Raw genomic sequence first — 18,681 nt, 5'->3', positions numbered from 1 at the left:
TAGTTCTTCCGTTGATGGACACAAAGTAATTACCATTTACACCTTAGTGAATTTATTCTTAGCAGTGATGTGAAATATCTGCTTATAATGATATCAAAGTCACATGAAGCTGGTTACTCATTTCTTAAAATCATGTGAAAGACATTCTCACTCAATGATAAACCACAGTTAAACCATAATAAATGCGTCATGGGTGTAATGCTTTGGGAAACAGGTTTTTTTATGCTTTTGTTTTTAGGTCAAAGTCTTAAAAGTGAGTATTAGAGTGCTGAAGAACAGGATGCATCAGTAAAGCTGTTCAGAGTCACCGTCCAAGAAATCCCGTCTCGATGGCTGGGACACCGCAGCCTTCATGGCTGCTCCTCTGTCTTGTCTTTCTGCTGTATGGACCGGGAGAGCCGATGGACAATTCACAACTGACACAGTAAGTTTGAATCAAAAAGATCAAAGAAAGATTTAAAGAGATTAAATGAAATGGGTGAAAAATTTGTCTTTTTTTGGTTTTCTTGTTTTACCTAATCCTGGTTAAGTAGGGTTTTGAAATCATGCAGATGATATCTGGAACAAGATTGAGTAAATTTGCACTTTTTTAGATTACTTTAAAACCTGAATGTTTGTTTTGTAGGCCTCGTATGCTATCAGAAAATGGTCACCTGGTGTTTAAAACAGGTGACAACAAAGAGATCCGCTTCGAGCCTTCGTCATCAGGCCGGGTAAAAGTGGGCAATGAAGACCTCACACAGCTTCTAAGCCAGGTAAACTCAGGTTTCAGTTCAGGTCTATGCATACTAATGTCATCTGATCTGATACAGCAAATTTACTGTGGTTTTAAGTTAATAAAAGCTTCCACTCAGAGGCCATTTCATTGATGGAGAGCAAATTCAACACAAGAAAAAAACAGCTACTTATTATTCCAAACAGAAAACTATAAAGATAAAAGTGATATGACATATGTCATCAAAACGCTGAATTAAGGAGACCACATTATACTATCTTCTGGACATCACAAAGTTACAAATATTCTGAAGTTCACACTTACCACTGCAACAGTGTCTTTATAGGTCTGTCTAAAATAATCAGCTGATCCAGAATGCTGCTGCTTGCGTTCTCACTAAAACCAGGAAGATAGAGCACATAACACCAGTTTTAAAGTCCCTCCACTGGCTCCCTGTAGCTCAGAGAATAGACTTTAAAATACTGTTGTTAGTTTATAAATCACTGAACGGCTTAGCACCACAATACATTCAAGATCTGCTGTTGTTGTATCAACCTTCCAGACCAGAAGACCAGAGGGTCTTCTGGTTCTGCTCTTTATCAACAGAAGCAGAACCAAACGTGGAGAAGCAGCATTCAGCTTCTATGCACCTCAAATCTGGAACAAACTTCCAGAAAACTGTAAAACAGCTGAAACACTGAGTTCCTTTAAATCTAGAATAAAATCCTAGCTGTTCAGAGTTGGTTTTGAAACATGCTGTAATCAATGAAATATGAATCAACAATCTAATATGTAACAATGGCACTTGACTAAATGTAATGTTTCAATTGTTGACTTATTTTGATACAGAGTTGAGAAACTACATTATAAAATTAGAATAAAATTTCAAGCTGAAATCTGAAACTTCATTCTAATGATGAACTGTAATCTGGGCAAAATTTATTGTGTGGGATTTGGTGTTTTAATCCATCTTTACTATGTCTGACTTCACATAGGAAACAATGACCATAAGTTTATTCTTTGCACATAATCATCAGTAACACAGCAGACTAATTAGTCTACCTTTGTAAACAAGAGGACATGTGTTATAAACTTTGTGTATTAATTATAGAAGGCGGTTTCTGCTCATATAAGTCAGGGAATAATTAACAGTGTTGTATAAAGTACTGAAATCTCAGAGTCAAGTAAAAGTACAAGTACCTCTCCAAAATATGACTTTGGTAAAAGTCCAAGTCACTGACTGAAATGTTACTTGAATTAAAGTCTTAAAGTATCTGAAACTTCTTGTACTTAAGTATGGAAATTGATGTAAAAATGGATGTACTCAAGTAATGTAATGAAAATTACAAGTAAAAAGTAAAACAAAGCAAATGCAGTTTGAATGACATTTTTTATATTTTGGTAAACTTGTCAAATACACGTACACAACCAAGTGCAGGCAAAATTAAACCTGCTAATAGATATACCTGCAGGCATCATTTAGTTAAGAAAATGAGGTGCTTTACCTATAGCACAAGGTTAACTTAACCTGCTTTACAACTGAACCAGCTTCTTAGTATACCCTCCAGGACAGAAAATACAAAGTTTTTGTAAGCCTTAAGTTTTCCCTTCAAGTAAGGTCAGTGCTGAAAATGAGAAAAATAAATAGTACAGAAAATGCGGCCAACATGAAGAAAAAGATCTGTTACGATTACTCTACTTCACAAATCAGTGAATCAGTCAATGCTACAGTCAGTAGGTGGTGCACACAACTGGTCATTATGCAAAAGAAAAAAAGAATTGGGAGGGAAATGCAGCTTATTGGCATCTGAAGAGGGAGACCTTTGTTGTAAACCTGGTTTTGAACTTGCATGCCTTTTCTATATTCGTTAAATTTAGTCTAAATTGCTATCGCTATGGCTTCTGTCCCCCTTGAACAGAGGAGTCTAGGTAGCCTGCTACAGACAACATTAAGCCTAAGCTAAATACACCGCGCGTGGAACTGAAACGATGCCAAACAAAGTTCATTTATGGTCAAGATTTCACAATACAGTAGTGTCTAGTGACCAAGCTATAGTTACTGAAACAGGAGGATTATAACCATTTCATAAGACGTTACCTCGATGTGTTTCTTCAAGTTGGACGGGGAGTTTTTGTAAGATAGAATTTCCACATCTTCGGGCAGGAATAACATACACTGCATGCGGTACGACGAATCTTTAACACCCACGAAAGAGTGTATTGTGTTTAAATAAGGCCATGGGCTCTCATCACCAGCTGGTGATTCCCCTGGAGCTGTGTCCGACGTAGTTGCAGTCGTTGTGGTCTTCTTCTTCTTCTTCTCCTCTATGTGGCTGCTGCTGATTGCGAGACTTGCTTTGTGTTTAATGGGAGAAGCGAAACAGGTGTATCCTATTGGTGGTGATGAACAAGCCCAGACAAGCAGGCTACGGACTTTGTTCGGTAGCCTACTTGCTACTTGCTAATCAGTAGATGGGGTCAAAACACTTTGTTTCTCTCTCTCGCTTTTTTGTAACGAGTAACTAAACCACACATTGAAAATGTATCGGAGTAAAAGTACGCAATTAAGTTCGGAAATATAGTGAAGTAAAAGTGAAAATCATCAAAAATTTTCATACTCGAGGAAAGTATGAAGTACTCCAAAATATACTTAAGTAAAGTAGTAAAGTATTTTTACTTCGTTACTATACAACACTGATAATTAACAAGTTTAGACTTCCACACAGTAAGCTCAAAGGTCAAGTGGCCCGAGGACTGCAGTCAATTGATTCAGGATGCAACTTGTGTGTAGTAAGCATTTTAATGCAATGCATTAAATCATATCCCTGAAAAAATATTAATCGTATTAAAATATATTCCTGGAAAAAAGTATATATTATTAGTTAAAATGACTTTTAGCTGTCAGTAACTGAAAATATCTTTATCTGAAAAGAAACTGATTGGGAAGTCATGTCATAGCTATACTATTAGTATGACTCATTAAAATCCATCTCTTTTATTTTTGATCACAACAGATCATGTTGTACATTTTTGTTTTAAAACTTTGTGTTAATCCCTGATTCCATGGAACAGCTTCTTTTAAATAATATTGTGAGGATGTCTTTGTGGACACCTGCTAACAGCATCCTACCAACATGCTGCAGAGCTTGGCATCAGAGTGTTGACAAAGCCAGACATCATGCTCCACATCATTATGCCATCAGCTACTAAACCAATGCTTTTCTTCTTTGGACTTATTTTAGCTGTTTTATGATTTGAAGTGGCAAAAGAATCTGTCCTGTTTTGTAGCAGACTGCTTGATTGATGATAGCTTAACTGGTTTAGAATTTAAGTCTTACATAATAATTTCTACCATGTAAAATTGCACAAACGTTTATAACTTAAATATAATGTTTACCAACTATACATATTTCTGGGCTAGTTACAGGTGGTGAGGTTGTTAAGCTTTGTCAGAGCAGTGGTGTCTACTATATTAAGTTATTTTTTTTAATTTAAAAAAAAAAAAAGAAGAACAAAAAAAACGGTAAGTACCCTGACTGACTGTAAGGATTTGAGTTTTTCTGAGTGTTTATTTTGGGTTTCTGTGTCTTTTGAGTCTCCTGTTGTCCTGTCTACCCCTTGATTGTTCCCAGGTGTGTCTCATTCCCTGATTACCCTCTGTGTATTTAATCCCACATGTGTTCCTTGTTGGGTCCTTGTCTAATCTGTCTAGTTGTCATACCAGTCTGTCGATTCTGTCTAGTCTGACGTCTTGTTGCTGTCAGTTAGTTTGTAACCAGTTGCAACCAGAATTTGAGCTTTTAGCCTCCTGCTCAGTCTTTGCTGCCTGGACTTTCTGGATTTGTATTTTCATCTTTAAATCATCACTTCTTCATCCCAACCTGGGTCCTCAGGGTCTTCCTCACCACCACTCACCCCAAATCGTGACACTGACAAGTGATGCATCACTCCCTTCATTCATATCCAACACAACAAAAAACACACCTTTGAATTGGTTATGGCAAGGATATGACTTTGTTGCACTCATTTTTTTTAGTGAAACTTGCAATATTTTTGATAAACTAGTGCATTTGGTGCCCAAATAAAATTATTTTAACTGTGTTTTCATTCTTATTTTAGATCAAAGCTAATAAAGAAGACATTGATGACATCAAGACCCATGGAGGAGCAATTCCCCCTGAAATCTCCAACAACCTCAACCAACTTAATACCAAGGTAACAGAAATCTAATATATTTTATGTGAAGAAGATGATCATTACTAGAAGTCATCAGTAATAAATGTTGAAGGTTAGATATATGGAATTGAGAAGTTCCTGACTGTTAGAAAGCTGCCATATCAAAGAAAACTTGGGTTATGTCAGGGACAACCTCTACAACAGCTAAAGGACGTCTGTTGTTGGAGCCACTGCTCCTACCAATGGAAACACACTAAATTACATTTGAAATGATTCACTCTTCCACACTCTTCTTGTGAAATAAGGAGATTCATATCTAAAGCAGTGCTCGCCTCAACAGAATCATTTGAAGCTGACACCTTTTATCATAAACGCAGAGAAACACATGGCATTTACTAGCAACCTCACAGCTATATTTTCTAACAGGAAATAAATGTTTGTCTGATTTTATTTAACAGTTTGAACATGTTTATTTTAATTTAAGCCGCAAATTATCTTCATTGGTGTAACAATATAAAGCTATTAAGAATGTGTACCACTTTTCCACAACAAAACTGACTTTCCATGGTTCTTTCAGGTGACAACACTGGGTAACCAAGTAACAGAACTTCAACAGGTGAGACTTAGAAATGTGTGATCATGCCTCAGAAGTAGAAACTATGCAGGAAGTTCTGGTTTCCTGCTTGTTTTTCTTCCAGACAGTCCAGAGAGTGTCTTGCAGCAGTAATCCTTGCCAGAATGGAGGAACATGTCTGAACTTATTGAACTCCTATCACTGTCTGTGTCCAAGCAACTGGGCTGTGAGTTCTACACTGTTTAAGAAATAAAAATACATAGTTTATATGTTAGTTTCGGCTTATGATGTGCTTGAATGTGGTTGTGATGCTACCATCTGTGTTTTATGTACTTTATGTATGTGTGTTGTGTGTTAGGGTGCTGACTGTGCCAGTGATGTAAATGAATGCCAGGCATTTGCAGGAACACTGCAGGGTTGTCAGAACGGGGCAACCTGTGTCAACAGCCCTGGATCATTTACGTAAGTCTTTAGCTTTCCAGTGCTATTAAACTATACTTCTTGTAAGAATAATACACAAAATGTTTTATAGTTTAAAATACTGTCAGCATATACCTTTATGGTAACATTTAATATTATGTCAAAGGACATAATCATATACTTATTACAGTGATAAAATCTAGGCATCCCAAAATCACTTTGTTTACTAGTCGAAAAACTTGAAGCAGAAAAGTCTTGGATGGAAATGTAAGCTACAGATTGGCCAAATCAGCTGCGTAAAGTCCGGTCAAAGCTTTGCTGACCTAAGTGCTGCACAAAGTTCAGCATATAAAACCACTGAGTCAGCAAGTGACACGAAACTGCTACATTAAAAAATGATTCAAATACACAAAACTGTTGATTTTCTCACAAGTTTGTTAGAGACAGTGTGGGATAAAACTTCAGATTAAGGGGCGTGCCGTGGTGGCGTAGCGGTTAGCGCGACCCGTATTTGGAGGCCTTGAGTCCTCGACGCGGCCTTCGCGGGTTCGACTCCCGGACCCGACGACATTTGCCGCATGTTGTCCCCCCTCTCCTTCCCCGTTTCCTGTCAGCCTACTGTGATATAAGGGACACTAGAGCCCACAAAAATAGCCCCTGGAGGGGTAAAAAAAAAAAACTTTAGATTAACTGAGGGCTTTGTAAACATTTTTTAAACCATCTGATTTTGAAGGTAAAAATGTGATATTGTTAGTTCATCTTTTTAACGGTTGCTCTGTTTGTTCTGCAGTGTGAATTTAACCCACACATCATTTAACATTTCCACTCTATGTTTCATTAAGAAAGAATGATACAGTAGAATACACCAAACCTGAAACACCTTCATCTTTCATTAATAATACTCTAACAAAAATAGAGCATTTATTAAGCTCATAGCTTGCTCAATGCTGTTGACACACTCGTTAGCTAAAGCACTGGCAGTGAAAAAATAAATAAAAAGAGTACAATATTTGTGTCCCTCATTTCACAATTAACCCTGTGTATTATATAGATTCATTGCACATGAGGAAATGATTTCAAGTCTTTCTTTCTTATTTTGATAATTATGATTTACAGATAATGAATGAATCTGAAAATTAAATCCTTGTTTTCCTCATGATCTGATGAAGTGTGTTTTGCAAGCCAGAATGACAGGTGGAGACTATGTTTTTTTTTTTAAAGTTCTAAATATTGATCTGTGCTTAGATGTAATTATGCTCTCCATGGATCCTCCATTTTGCTTAGTCTTCCTGGAAACTTTGTAAAAAATGTAATAAGTCCAAATGTTTGCCTTCAACAAAGACAAAGGCAATTGAATCTCTCTCATATTTTCAGTTTATTGTGGTGCTTTCTGCGCATGTATACATTCCAGAAGTGGCTGCATGAGATGTCAGTAGTTAGAAAATGGAGGCTGGCAGATATCAGTTTTTTTTTTTCAGTGACCATGTGATACTTTGCCTGATTAGGCAGCAAACTGCCTAATCAGGCAGAAGGAGACTCAATCAAGTACAAAGACATGAACATTTCTATAATGATCTTCTGTAAAATTCAAATTTTCTGAGACACTAAATTGGGTTTTTAACTGTCTTTAAGCCTTATTCTGGGCCTTTATTAAAATATCATCAAAATGACAAGAAAGGCCTGAAATATTTCTTTCTGTGTGGAATGAATCTATACGAGTTTCACATGTATCTTTATGACATTCAGCTGATAGCTGGATTGTTCTGGGTTGTTTTCTTTAAAAGAGAGATTGCTCACAACTTACTGAATGCAGTTGAAACACGCATTAGCTTTAGCACTGGCAGTAACATAAACAGCTGAGAAGCTGTCTTTGGTAGTCTGAACAAAGGAGATGAGAAATTCCTAAACGGCATGGCTAGAGTGTCTTTATATGGCCATGATTCAGTGCAGATTCTCAAAATGTATTCTTAGAAACTGCTTGTTTGTTGCAGTTGCCAGTGTTCTCCAGAGTGGTCCGGGAATCTCTGCACTGTGCGTTATGATGATTGCAGGAATGGCGGACAGGACTTGTGTGTACATGGCCTATGCATTGATTCAGACCGGGTGGTGTCTGGACAGGTAACTTGTTCTTAATATTTTTACCAATATAATATTTTATAGTTGCAAATGTAAATAGTTTTCAGAAATATTTGATATAAACAAAATATGTATGTATGTACCACCCAGATAGGAAACTATGAGTGAATGAACTCTGAAACAATGTTAGACAGAAACATTGAATCCACATTAAAGCCTGACATTGAAACGATATTGAAAGTGGTTGGTGAGTTACATGTTGAATCAACATCAGGGTTTCAACATAACTGGCACTATATCAATGTTGATTCAACCATCATCTGAATGTGGATCTACACATTTGTGTTGATTTATATTCAAAGTCAAGGAATAAATGTTGATTCATGTACACTTTTTGGTCTGATAGTTCTACATCATAACATACCATTAAAGGTTTCTTCACTGGTGTTAAACAGGCAATTTTGTTGGCAGACGATGGATAAACATTCGTCTGCCAATGTTTACCCATCGTAAACATTGGGTAAACAATACTTGGTCATTCATCATACTTGATGAATGACCAAGTATGAATGACCATACTTGATTGGCTCATACTTTCCTATCCTTTGAAACATTTCTGTGCGTTTCTAAGTGCGTTTTTTAATGTGTTAAATATTGGCAGTATGTTTATTTATTTAGAGTAACCCTATCTAGATACATATGCTTTGCCACTTAAATCACATGATGATGCTTTGGTTTAGTTTTTTTGTCTAATTAAAAAACAGCTCTATCTTTTGAGCAAAATTATTAGTGACTTTAGTTATTTGACAATTATTATTTTACACACCACTTAAGCTTGTAACACCTATTGGTTATGCTTTATGTGGAGGTTTTGGCATCATGGGTCTCAGTTTGACTGTTTGCTTCAATAAACAGCCCAAATACCAATGCATCTGTGAGAGTGGATGGGAAGCTCCAGCTGGAAACCCAGCGTGTGTGTCTGATGTTGATGAGTGTAACCTGCCCACCAAACCCTGCTCATCCAACCCTCCTGTTCCATGTTACAACACTCAGGGTTCTTTCTACTGTGGAGCCTGTCCTGCTGGTAACACTCAAAATACTAACTCGCCGTTTTTTCTGTTGGTGAACCTCTTTTGTGGTAGTGACACAAAAAATGACCCACATTTTAGATGTTTACCTTTATACTGCACTTTCAAACACGAATTGGACTGAAAATGGTGAACTAAAGAAATCCAAAAGCAAACTAAGCCATAATGAAGAATACTGGTAATACAGATAAAATGTTCCCAATTCATGGGGTTAAACAAAAGAAAATGGCATTATGTAAAAATAAATCCCATCAAAAATCGCATAAGCAAGTTAATTTTGAGTTTTATGCAGGTTCACCCTTATTGAAAACAACTGAGAAAATCCCCATGTTTTACATGGTGCATTCGTATTAATATGTGACCTAAATTGAAGAAAAGTTGGGACCATTTATAAAGTTGAATAAATTGAAAACCAAGTGGCTTTTAAATGGTATTTTATTCACCACAGAGTATAGATGACATAAATGTTTAAATTGAGGAACTTTAGACTTTAATGCTTAAAATGAGGACATTTCAGATTTGATGTTTGCTATGGGTCTCATCATAGTCGTGATAAGGTTATATTTGCTGTGATGTAGCATTTCCTTTTTTTAAAAAAAACATTTTGAAGAAGGGGTACACTGATTTCTGGGTCAGATGATTTATCGGCACCTATTTCCTTAAATTTGGAAGACTGGTGATCGGTGATCCTTGCATGTGAAGCTAATCTTATCCCCTGATCTTATCTACCTCAGCAAAGGTCTAAAAATTACCCACTGTCCTCTTCTGCTCTCCCATGTGCGAATATCAAAATGTTCTTTTTATCTTGTCAGTATTTAATACAGCTGACAGAAAAACATATTCAAATATAATGATGTGCTTCCTTTTTTTAAAGTCAGCATATACAATATTTTGCTCTTCAGTCATGGAAAGACAGTCGACCCTCTTGATACTAGAGAAAACTCAGGTTTTTAAAAAAATGGCCAACAAGATAGGAAACTATGAGTGAATGAACTCTGAAACAATGTTAGACAGAAACATTGAATCCACATTGAAGCCTGACATTGAAACGATATTGAAAGTGGTTGGTGAGTTACATGTTGAATCAACATCAGGGTTTCAACATAACTGGCACTATATCAATGTTGATTCAACCATCATCTGAATGTGGATCTACACATTTGTGTTGATTTATATTCAAAGTCAAGGAATAAATGTTGATTCATGTACACTTTTTGGTCTGATAGTTCTACATCATAACATACCATTAAAGGTTTCTTCACTGGTGTTAAACAGGCAATTTTGTTGGCAGACGATGGATATCATGTTGTTCAAAATTATCTTATAATATATATTTTCAAAAAAAGTGTCTACACAAACTTAAAAATGACAACATTTATATTACATTTTATTTAGGAAAATAGCCATAAATCTGTAAACACATTTGACTCCTTTTTGAACAACATTCCATCGTCCATGGACAATAAACAGCAGCCTCTCCACCACATAGTGGACAGACAGCGGAGCACCTTCTCACATAGACTGCTCCAGCTCCGCTGTTGTAGGGACAGATGCAGGAAATCCTTCCTGCCACATGCCATCTCACTGTACAATAAAAGCTAAATCATTGTTCTGCACTAATCAGTCCAATTTTGCACAACTGCACTGTGGCACACTTGCTGTACATATATTTACATATACATATCTGCATTTTTTTTTTATCTTTGTAAGGACTGCTCTTAAGTTGCTTTTTATATTAACAGCATTTCATATTTTTACAATTTATAGCATTTTATATTTTATTTTTTATTTTTATTTTATCTACAACTACTACTCAGTGGTAGTTGTTATTGTGTCTTGTCTCTATGCTGTAACTGCGAAGTAATTTCCCTGCTGGGATGAATAAAGTACTTCTATTCTATTCTATTCTATGAGGGATAAGCCTTGTACTGAATGAACCAGGGAAGCAGTACAAGTTGGGGTAACCCAAGTCTGACTCTGATTGGCGTCACTTTGGTTCCTTGATGCCTTCCTCCTGCTCTGTTGCGTAACAAAGCCACTTTTTGACAGTAAGGCTGTAGTTCATGTCTGTCAGCTTTGGGTCAAACTGCTGAGCAGCAGCAGCTGACAAACAGAAATAAGTGGTGATGTCACCGGGTTGGGCCTGTTAGAAGGATAATAAACATTTGAAAAGTTTTGAAAAACATTGAAATATTAAGTAATGTACTGGTTATAGGTCTGAGAACAAACACAAACTGTGCGGTTACCCTTGTACACTCACAGCTAAATTAATAAGGACATGCTAATGAATATTCATGAATATTCATCTTAATGTTAGTTCACATATATATTCACATTTACCTGTCAAACTGCAGCATAGTGTCACAGTTATGATGGTGCACTCATGTTAAAATGAGGCGATCAATATTTAAAGTAAAGGCCTGTTTATCAGAAGACCTAAAGATAGAACTTAGGGAGTTGAAAAAATGATTTATAGTATATAAATAATTTATAGTATGATTTATAGTAGTATATATACAGTAGTGATGGGCCATCTGAAGTCAGGCTTTGAGGCGTGTACAGTAAAAAGGGGGCGTGTCAGATGAAGTCCCGCTTCGATGCTTGTGTCGTCTTGCTGAAAACCACGTGACTGACAACAAACGATACCTCGCATAGCATGGGTCACGTGACTGCTTCATTTTGCGTGTCGGTTTTCAAAATAAAAGCGTGATGAGCCGTGCCGCTTCATGGGTTAATGTATTTGATCACGCATCAGAGGAATATTTGTTTTCAGCAGTGGCCAAAATAAAAGGAACCTTGACCATAGTTCATGTGTATTAATGATTTTGATGATGGGATTCATCAAAATATAATGTTTGTTACCGGTTTTCTCAATTGTTGATTATGGTGTATTTTATGACTTTTTATTTGTGTGTTTTTATTGTGTAAAGCACTCTGAAACTGCATTGTTGCTGAAATGTGCTACACAAATAAACTTGATTGAAATGGAGCCAGCAAGAAGAAAAAATCTGACATGTGGGAAGACTTCGAGATGATCACTCACAAGATTCTTAAATAAAAATAATTAACCCCTTCCCCTCCAAAATGCTCACCTTCTTGAAATTTCCACTATGTCTTTGCTCTGCAAAGATATATCAGTCTTGCACAGCAGAAACAGACTTAATGCTGTTGGAAGAGTAAAATTCTGGCCTGATAAGTAAAAAATATAAGGAATCAGAGAGCCAATAGAAATCCAAGAAAAGGCTTCATTTGGCTATCATTATATATATATATATATATATATATATATATATATATATATATATATATATATATATATATAAACTTCCATCGAATACCTGGTTAAATTTTCCATCAACCGCAAACATTTCCAAATAAGTTGATGATCAAATTCATTCAAAAATGTCCATATGCTCATAAAGATTCCACACAGATAGTAATTTGTCTGGTTAACCAGTTACCAATCCAAGAATCAAAAACTGAATCAGTGATTAGCAGGTTTAGATCACTGTTTCAGCCCACCTGCTTTGCATGTTTTAGGCGTTTCCCTTCTGCCACACCTGGATTAAATCAGTGGGTGATTAACAGCTTACTTTGATTCAACATTAACAGTTTTTTCCAACCCTGGTTCTCAAGTCAAACTGACCTGCATGTTTTCAGATTTTTTCAATTCAGCAAAACCCTGTTAATCAGCCATCAATTGAAATCATGTGTTGAATTAGGGAAATACCTAAAACTTGCAGGGCAGTGTGCCTGGAGGAACAGTGTTGAAAACACTGGATCAAATGTTGGCATTTCAATCATTAGAATTTGATCACAAAACAACATTGATTCAATGGCATCTTTTCAACATTAGTTAATTGGCTAGAATTGGATGATTGTTTGATGGTTTACTCATCATCATTCATCGATCTTAACCATAAATTCAACCTTTCTGACTATAAGTCAACGTTGGATTACCATTGCTATCTGGGCATTTATCCATTGATCATTAGTCAGTCAATAAGATCAGCCAACTTTAGATTTACTCGTTACTACATAACTTGCATCCCTACACTACGCAGAACAAGAACCTACTTTGAAACAGTCCATATCAAGTGAGTCTTGGCCCACAGGACACAACGACACTCCTGAACAGTGTTCAATGGCCTCCTATTGGCATCACGGCCTCACAAGATGGCACGGCGGATTGTGTTTACCAACAATGGTTTCTGGAAGTATTTCAAGATGCATTTAGTCATTTTAATGACAGTCATGACAATGAGTGTTGCAGTATCGTCTGAGGACCAGGAGACCTCAAACACCATGTAGAGATCTTCTCCCTTATGCCCACAAATACTTTTTCACTCATTTGTTGCCCCTATTCTAAATATTCTATTTCAAAAACTTTTGCTGCACTAGAGACCTTCATTGTCAGTCACAAGACAGGAAATTGGTGGGAGACATGCAAGTTAAGTCTCAGGGTCAGGAATCAAATCCAGTCAGTTGTGTTGAGTTGTCCCAACTAGACCCATGCCAAGCATCAAATCTAAAATGAGCTCATTTTGTGCATAAAATTGCAAAGCTATCACTTCCAGCACTTTATACTCTTGTAATGAATCCTTGCATGAATGTGGGGCTTGAGGATAACAAGCTTAGAATGTATTCAACTCATCTGCATAACAGAAAGGTAATTTATCCATTTGGTTGAAGTCTGTTATACCACAGACACATCTAAAAGGTGTAGAACAAAGACCCACAATGACTGGAGTTGAATGCCCCTACTTTAAATTCTCTGTTTGCAGTTATCCTTCTAATAGTTTCTTCTGTTTTTGCTACCCCACTAAATATCTACTTACTTTACTTAAACTTGGACAACAGTGTATCTAAACGTACATGTTCTTGATTTATTGTATATTTCAGGTTGGCAAGGAAATGGCTACAGCTGTCAGGATGTGGACGAATGTTTGACAAATAATGGTGGCTGCTCTACTACCCCAGTGGTCCAGTGCATGAATACTATGGGTTCATTCCACTGTGGTTCTTGCCCCCCTGGTATAACTGTAAAGTTATTGCTTTTGCAATTGTAGATTTACAGATGTACTGATTAATGAAACATGTATTGCATTCACAGATATGACAAGTAATCACTGTATATATCTGTAATAAAAAATTAAATGTGTGCACTTTTACAAAGCTGGAAATAAGCAATTAATTTTTAATGCTTTGCCTTGTATTTGTGCAGGCTATGAGGGGGATGGGAGAACATGCACACAAAGTAATATCTGCTCTTCCAACAACGGAGGATGTCATCCTCTAGCTATTTGCTCCTCCAACCCAGGTAAACAAGTGTCTCTGATTTTAGAACATCATGTGGGATATAAAGCATGTTAAACTAGCTAAAGAGAGATGTTTCAAAATGTGTATAATTTTATTTAAAAGTAGAGACATTTTACTGCCCATGATAAACTAAATAAATGGATTTTTGTACATAAGTTATGATCAAGAAAAGGGTCAGCAAAAGCTCATCGGATCTTTGTCTTATCCTTTTTTATTCTTAAACATGTACCAGGTTCAGCATTCCCTTTGTGTACATGCCCACAAGGATACACTGGCAATGGCTATGGTCCATCTGGCTGCACCCAGATAAGCAACATCTGTGAGACTAACAACCCTTGTGTCAATGGACATTGTACGGTAAGAGAGTTGCATCCTAGCTGCACATGTGCATGTTGTGCATGTTAAAATAAGAAAAGCTCTGAAGTTCAGACGTGAAGCTTCAGAGACACATAAAGACAGCTACAAAGTCGGCCTTCACTTGAAGAACATTTTCATGATTAGAGGGCTATTGTCTCAGCGAGATCTAGAGAAACTCATCCATGTGTTTATCGTCAATCGCATCAATTTCTGCAACAGTGGATGCAGAACCAAGGTTTGCCTAAAAAAAAATCTATCCGGAATGCTGCTGCTGGTTTTCTGACTAAAACCAGGAAGATAGAGCACATCACCCCAGACCTAAAGTCCTAACACTGAGAGAATAGACTTTAAAATACTGTTAGTTTGTAAATCACTGAACAGCTTAGCACCACAATACATTAAAGATCTGCTGTTGTTGTATCAACCTTCCAGACTATTTAGGTCTTCAGGTTTTTTCCTACTCTGCATCAATAAAACCAGAATCAAACATAGAGAAACAGCATTCAGCTTCTATGCACCACAAATCTTGAACAAACTTCCAGAAAATTGGGAAGATGTTGGAACACTGTATTCCTTTTAAATTAATTTAATTTTCAATTAAAATTTACTTAATTAATCCCACAGGGATATTAACCAACTTAACATCTCCTGTAGAGGCCAGTATTACAGAAAAGTTGAAGACTCACTGAAGACTCTGTATACTTTGATGAAAATCATGCTCAAGACGGTTTGTAATATTCTAGATGAAATATTTGAGATGTAACTGAAAATCTGTGGGTAAAGGTTGCAGAGAAAAATAACAGCCTTGATCCTGAACTGAACTTATTAAAACAAAATGAAATCCACCCCTTTTGTTTGGTGTAAGGCTGCCCCTAAACTAGAGATTAAACATAAAGATAGGCATAGAAAGAATACATGATGATCTGCCTTAGTAGAAGGAGGCTGTCCACAGGAGCTGGGTGTGTCTTTGATATTAAATCAAATGTTTAACCTCCTCTGATGGAGCAGTTGACAGACTGTTTGAAGCATTGAAAGATTAGAAGACAAATCAGTGTCAGAGTAAACTCTGGTGTGTATTGGCTGTAGCTAAGTGACAACTCAGCTTATGACGCGACACACAGCTGATCGTTCAATGTACACTACTACTGAAAGAAGTCTCTCAGGGGTTATTCTTAACAAAAAGTTATATCCAACAGCTCAATATTTATACTGGAGAGATGATCACAGTTACAGGTCCTGGATTACACCAATGGAAAAAAAAATGACATTTGTTTCATAGAATAAAACCCCAGACAGGACCTGGGGCTCCGTATAAACAGACACATAAAAATACGTAGATTTTCCTTTCAAAACCCAGTACTAAGACAAGCATAGCTGCTCCAGTGGGGAGCTGAGACTGACAGAACACTTCCATTGGGTTGTCCATATCCGTGAAGCTAAAATAGGTGGCACTAGCTTGCATTGTTTGGGAGGTTTACAACTTCATTGCTGCAAAAAGAGGAGCTTTACTTACCTTTGTAACTTTCTCTCAGACATCAGTATCGTAGCATTAGAAGCACTGATCTAGGTGTACCTTCAAAGAAAAGCAAAAAGGAAATGTCAGAAGTATCTCCTTTCATCTCAAGTCAAGTTCCTTAAAAGGATGTGCTGATAGGCTCAGAAGTATTTTAGCATGCATGTTTGCCATCGGGTATGTATTCTGCTTCATTATAAAATACATTTACAGGTATAATGGAAATCTTTAAATTAGATTCATTATTAATTTTATTTTTGTCAATACTTTGAAATATTTTGGGGGAAAAATACCTACCTTTTTAAATATAGGTAAGTTATTCAATTAAAGAAGCATTTGCAGCTTGGTCATATCACAAGCTAGACCCCAAATTAAATGAATTAAGTCTAAAATGAAACTAAATGTAGTTTCATTCTTTAATGTCTGTGTGTTGCAGAGTACCACTTCAGCATCTGGCTACATCTGCAACTGCAACCCTGGCTGGCAAGGAATTCACTGTGATCAGAATATCAATGAATGCTTGAGCAACCCCTGTCAAAATGGAGGAACCTGCACTGACAGCATTAATGGATTCACATGTACCTGTACTGCCCAGTGGACAGGCCCATTCTGCCAGACCCCACAACAAGGTACAAAACTGGGAGGATTAAAGCGAAACTATAAGGAATGGCATAAAAGAGAGACTGGAGGCAGAGAATATTCAAGAATAGATTAATATATACACTGTGTGCACAATTATTATGCAAGTTCTGGTTTTGATGATTAATTTTATTGTTGAACATCTACAGCGCTCTCTGTCAATCCAAAATGTTAATAACCTCTCAAACCTGAATATTGAAGAAAATAAAAGTGAGATTTTGGCTTTTTTAAAACAATATTTATGTGTGCAGGATTATTATCCAACTGAATTTAAACTGAAACTTTTCCCATCTCACTTGTTTATTGTTAAAGTGAGAATAATAAATATACAATTCAAAATTGACAAACATTTCTGACATTTGAAAAATAAATCAGTGACCAATATAGCCACCCTTCTTTTCAATAACAGTTATAAGTCCTCCACTCATGTAGTCTGTCAGTTTCTTGATCTGTTGACGATCAACTTTTTGTGCAGCAGCAACCACAGCCTCCCAGACACTGATCAGAGATGTGAACTCTTTAAGAAGGGCCCACAAGTTCTCAATGGGGTTTAGTTCTGGTGAGGAAGGGGGCCACTTCATTGTTCTTTCATCTTTAAGACCTTTACTGGTCAGACACATAGTGGAGTAGTTTGATGCATGTTATGGAGCATTGTCCTGCATAAAAATCATGGTCTTCTTGAAAGATGCAGACATTTTTCTGTATCACTGCTTGAAGAAAGTGTCTTCTAAAAACTGGCAGCAGGTTTGGGAGTTGATTTTGAATCCATCTTCAACCTGAAAAGGTCCAACTATTTCATCTTTAATGATACCAGCCCATTCACCTTGCTGGCTAGGATGTACTCTCCTTGTAATTAAACACTTCTCCTCTCACTCCTTGCTTTTTCCTTTAATCCGTGTGCTTGTTTCAGCTCCTTTTGTCTTCCTTGAAGTTTATTTGTTATTTTGTAATTAAATCTCTCACATCTACCTTTTGCTTCAGCCTGTCTGCTTTAATAATACCAACCCATTATACTGTGTATATATATTGTCATGTCCTCAACCTCCAACGCCTTGCCGGAGTCGACACTCAGCTAAACTCCTCTCCAAAGGATCACACAGACTAGAGCGCTTGCGTTGAGTCTTTAATGAAGCCAGATGGAGTAGGTGTAAAACTATGAAATAAACATACAAACTTTGAATAATACACAGTAGCGGTTAATACAGCACCCACAAGTATACTCGGTCGCTACAACGAAAGTATTAGCTCAAAGCCGTAAGTTCTCACAAAGCGGTATTGCATTTACAAATGATTAACTTATGCTTATATAACGAATATTAACATAACTCTTATACGTACCGACAGTGCTTTCTAGGACCAACTGTATAGGAGTAGCCGTGTTACTGCGAAAACCATGCGTTGCATTGTCCTGACTTGTCTGCTCTCTAGTGACGTCATTAACGCCCGACTCTTAAAGTGATGTACATACATTTCACCACTAGATGGCGACATTGAACGCTTAAATCTTATAACCTGTAGAATGTCAACTGACATAACATCACATATATATAAATATATATAAAGTGTCTGATGTAAGTCTGGGTTCATTTTGCAGAATGTGGAGGCCAGCTGACTGGTCCTGCTGGTTCTTTCAGTTATCCCAACAACCCAGGTCATGATGAATATGATCACCTGGTCAGCTGTACTTGGGTGGTCCGCACTGATCCGAATAAGGTATGTTGGTGTCTGCTTAAAACTTGGATTCTTGCCATTTGGCCCATGGTCAATCAGTGACCAAGCATTTTCAGCCTGACTCTGTATGCTT

At 36.9% G+C, this 18,681-nt stretch overlaps 1 protein-coding gene across 3 annotated transcripts in view; it reads left to right on the top strand.

The window, feature by feature from the left end:
- Window positions 1-242: 242 nt before the first annotated feature.
- The window catches only part of cubn (cubilin (intrinsic factor-cobalamin receptor)), a 92,024-nt gene continuing 73,585 nt past the window's right edge, over window positions 243-18,681 (top strand). For 2 of the 3 annotated variants that reach the window (XM_028026223.1, XM_028026224.1), the window contains exons 1-13: window positions 243-424; window positions 626-755; window positions 4,835-4,930; window positions 5,469-5,507; window positions 5,590-5,691; window positions 5,824-5,927; window positions 7,877-8,003; window positions 8,877-9,045; window positions 13,952-14,083; window positions 14,274-14,369; window positions 14,601-14,725; window positions 16,675-16,867; window positions 18,472-18,590. In XM_028026223.1, the coding sequence (XP_027882024.1) occupies window positions 330-424; window positions 626-755; window positions 4,835-4,930; window positions 5,469-5,507; window positions 5,590-5,691; window positions 5,824-5,927; window positions 7,877-8,003; window positions 8,877-9,045; window positions 13,952-14,083; window positions 14,274-14,369; window positions 14,601-14,725; window positions 16,675-16,867; window positions 18,472-18,590 (1,527 nt within the window). In that variant the 5' untranslated portion in view covers window positions 243-329. The remainder of the gene's footprint in view (window positions 425-625; window positions 756-4,834; window positions 4,931-5,468; window positions 5,508-5,589; window positions 5,692-5,823; window positions 5,928-7,876; window positions 8,004-8,876; window positions 9,046-13,951; window positions 14,084-14,273; window positions 14,370-14,600; window positions 14,726-16,674; window positions 16,868-18,471; window positions 18,591-18,681) is intronic. The other variant, XM_028026222.1, reaches the window with a different exon arrangement.

The sequence above is a fragment of the Xiphophorus couchianus genome, chromosome 8 (assembly GCF_001444195.1).
Source record: "Xiphophorus couchianus chromosome 8, X_couchianus-1.0, whole genome shotgun sequence".
Taxonomy (NCBI): domain Eukaryota; kingdom Metazoa; phylum Chordata; class Actinopteri; order Cyprinodontiformes; family Poeciliidae; genus Xiphophorus; species Xiphophorus couchianus.
The sequence above is the reverse complement of the archived record's forward strand: the minus strand, read 5'-3'. Positions and strand labels throughout refer to the sequence as shown.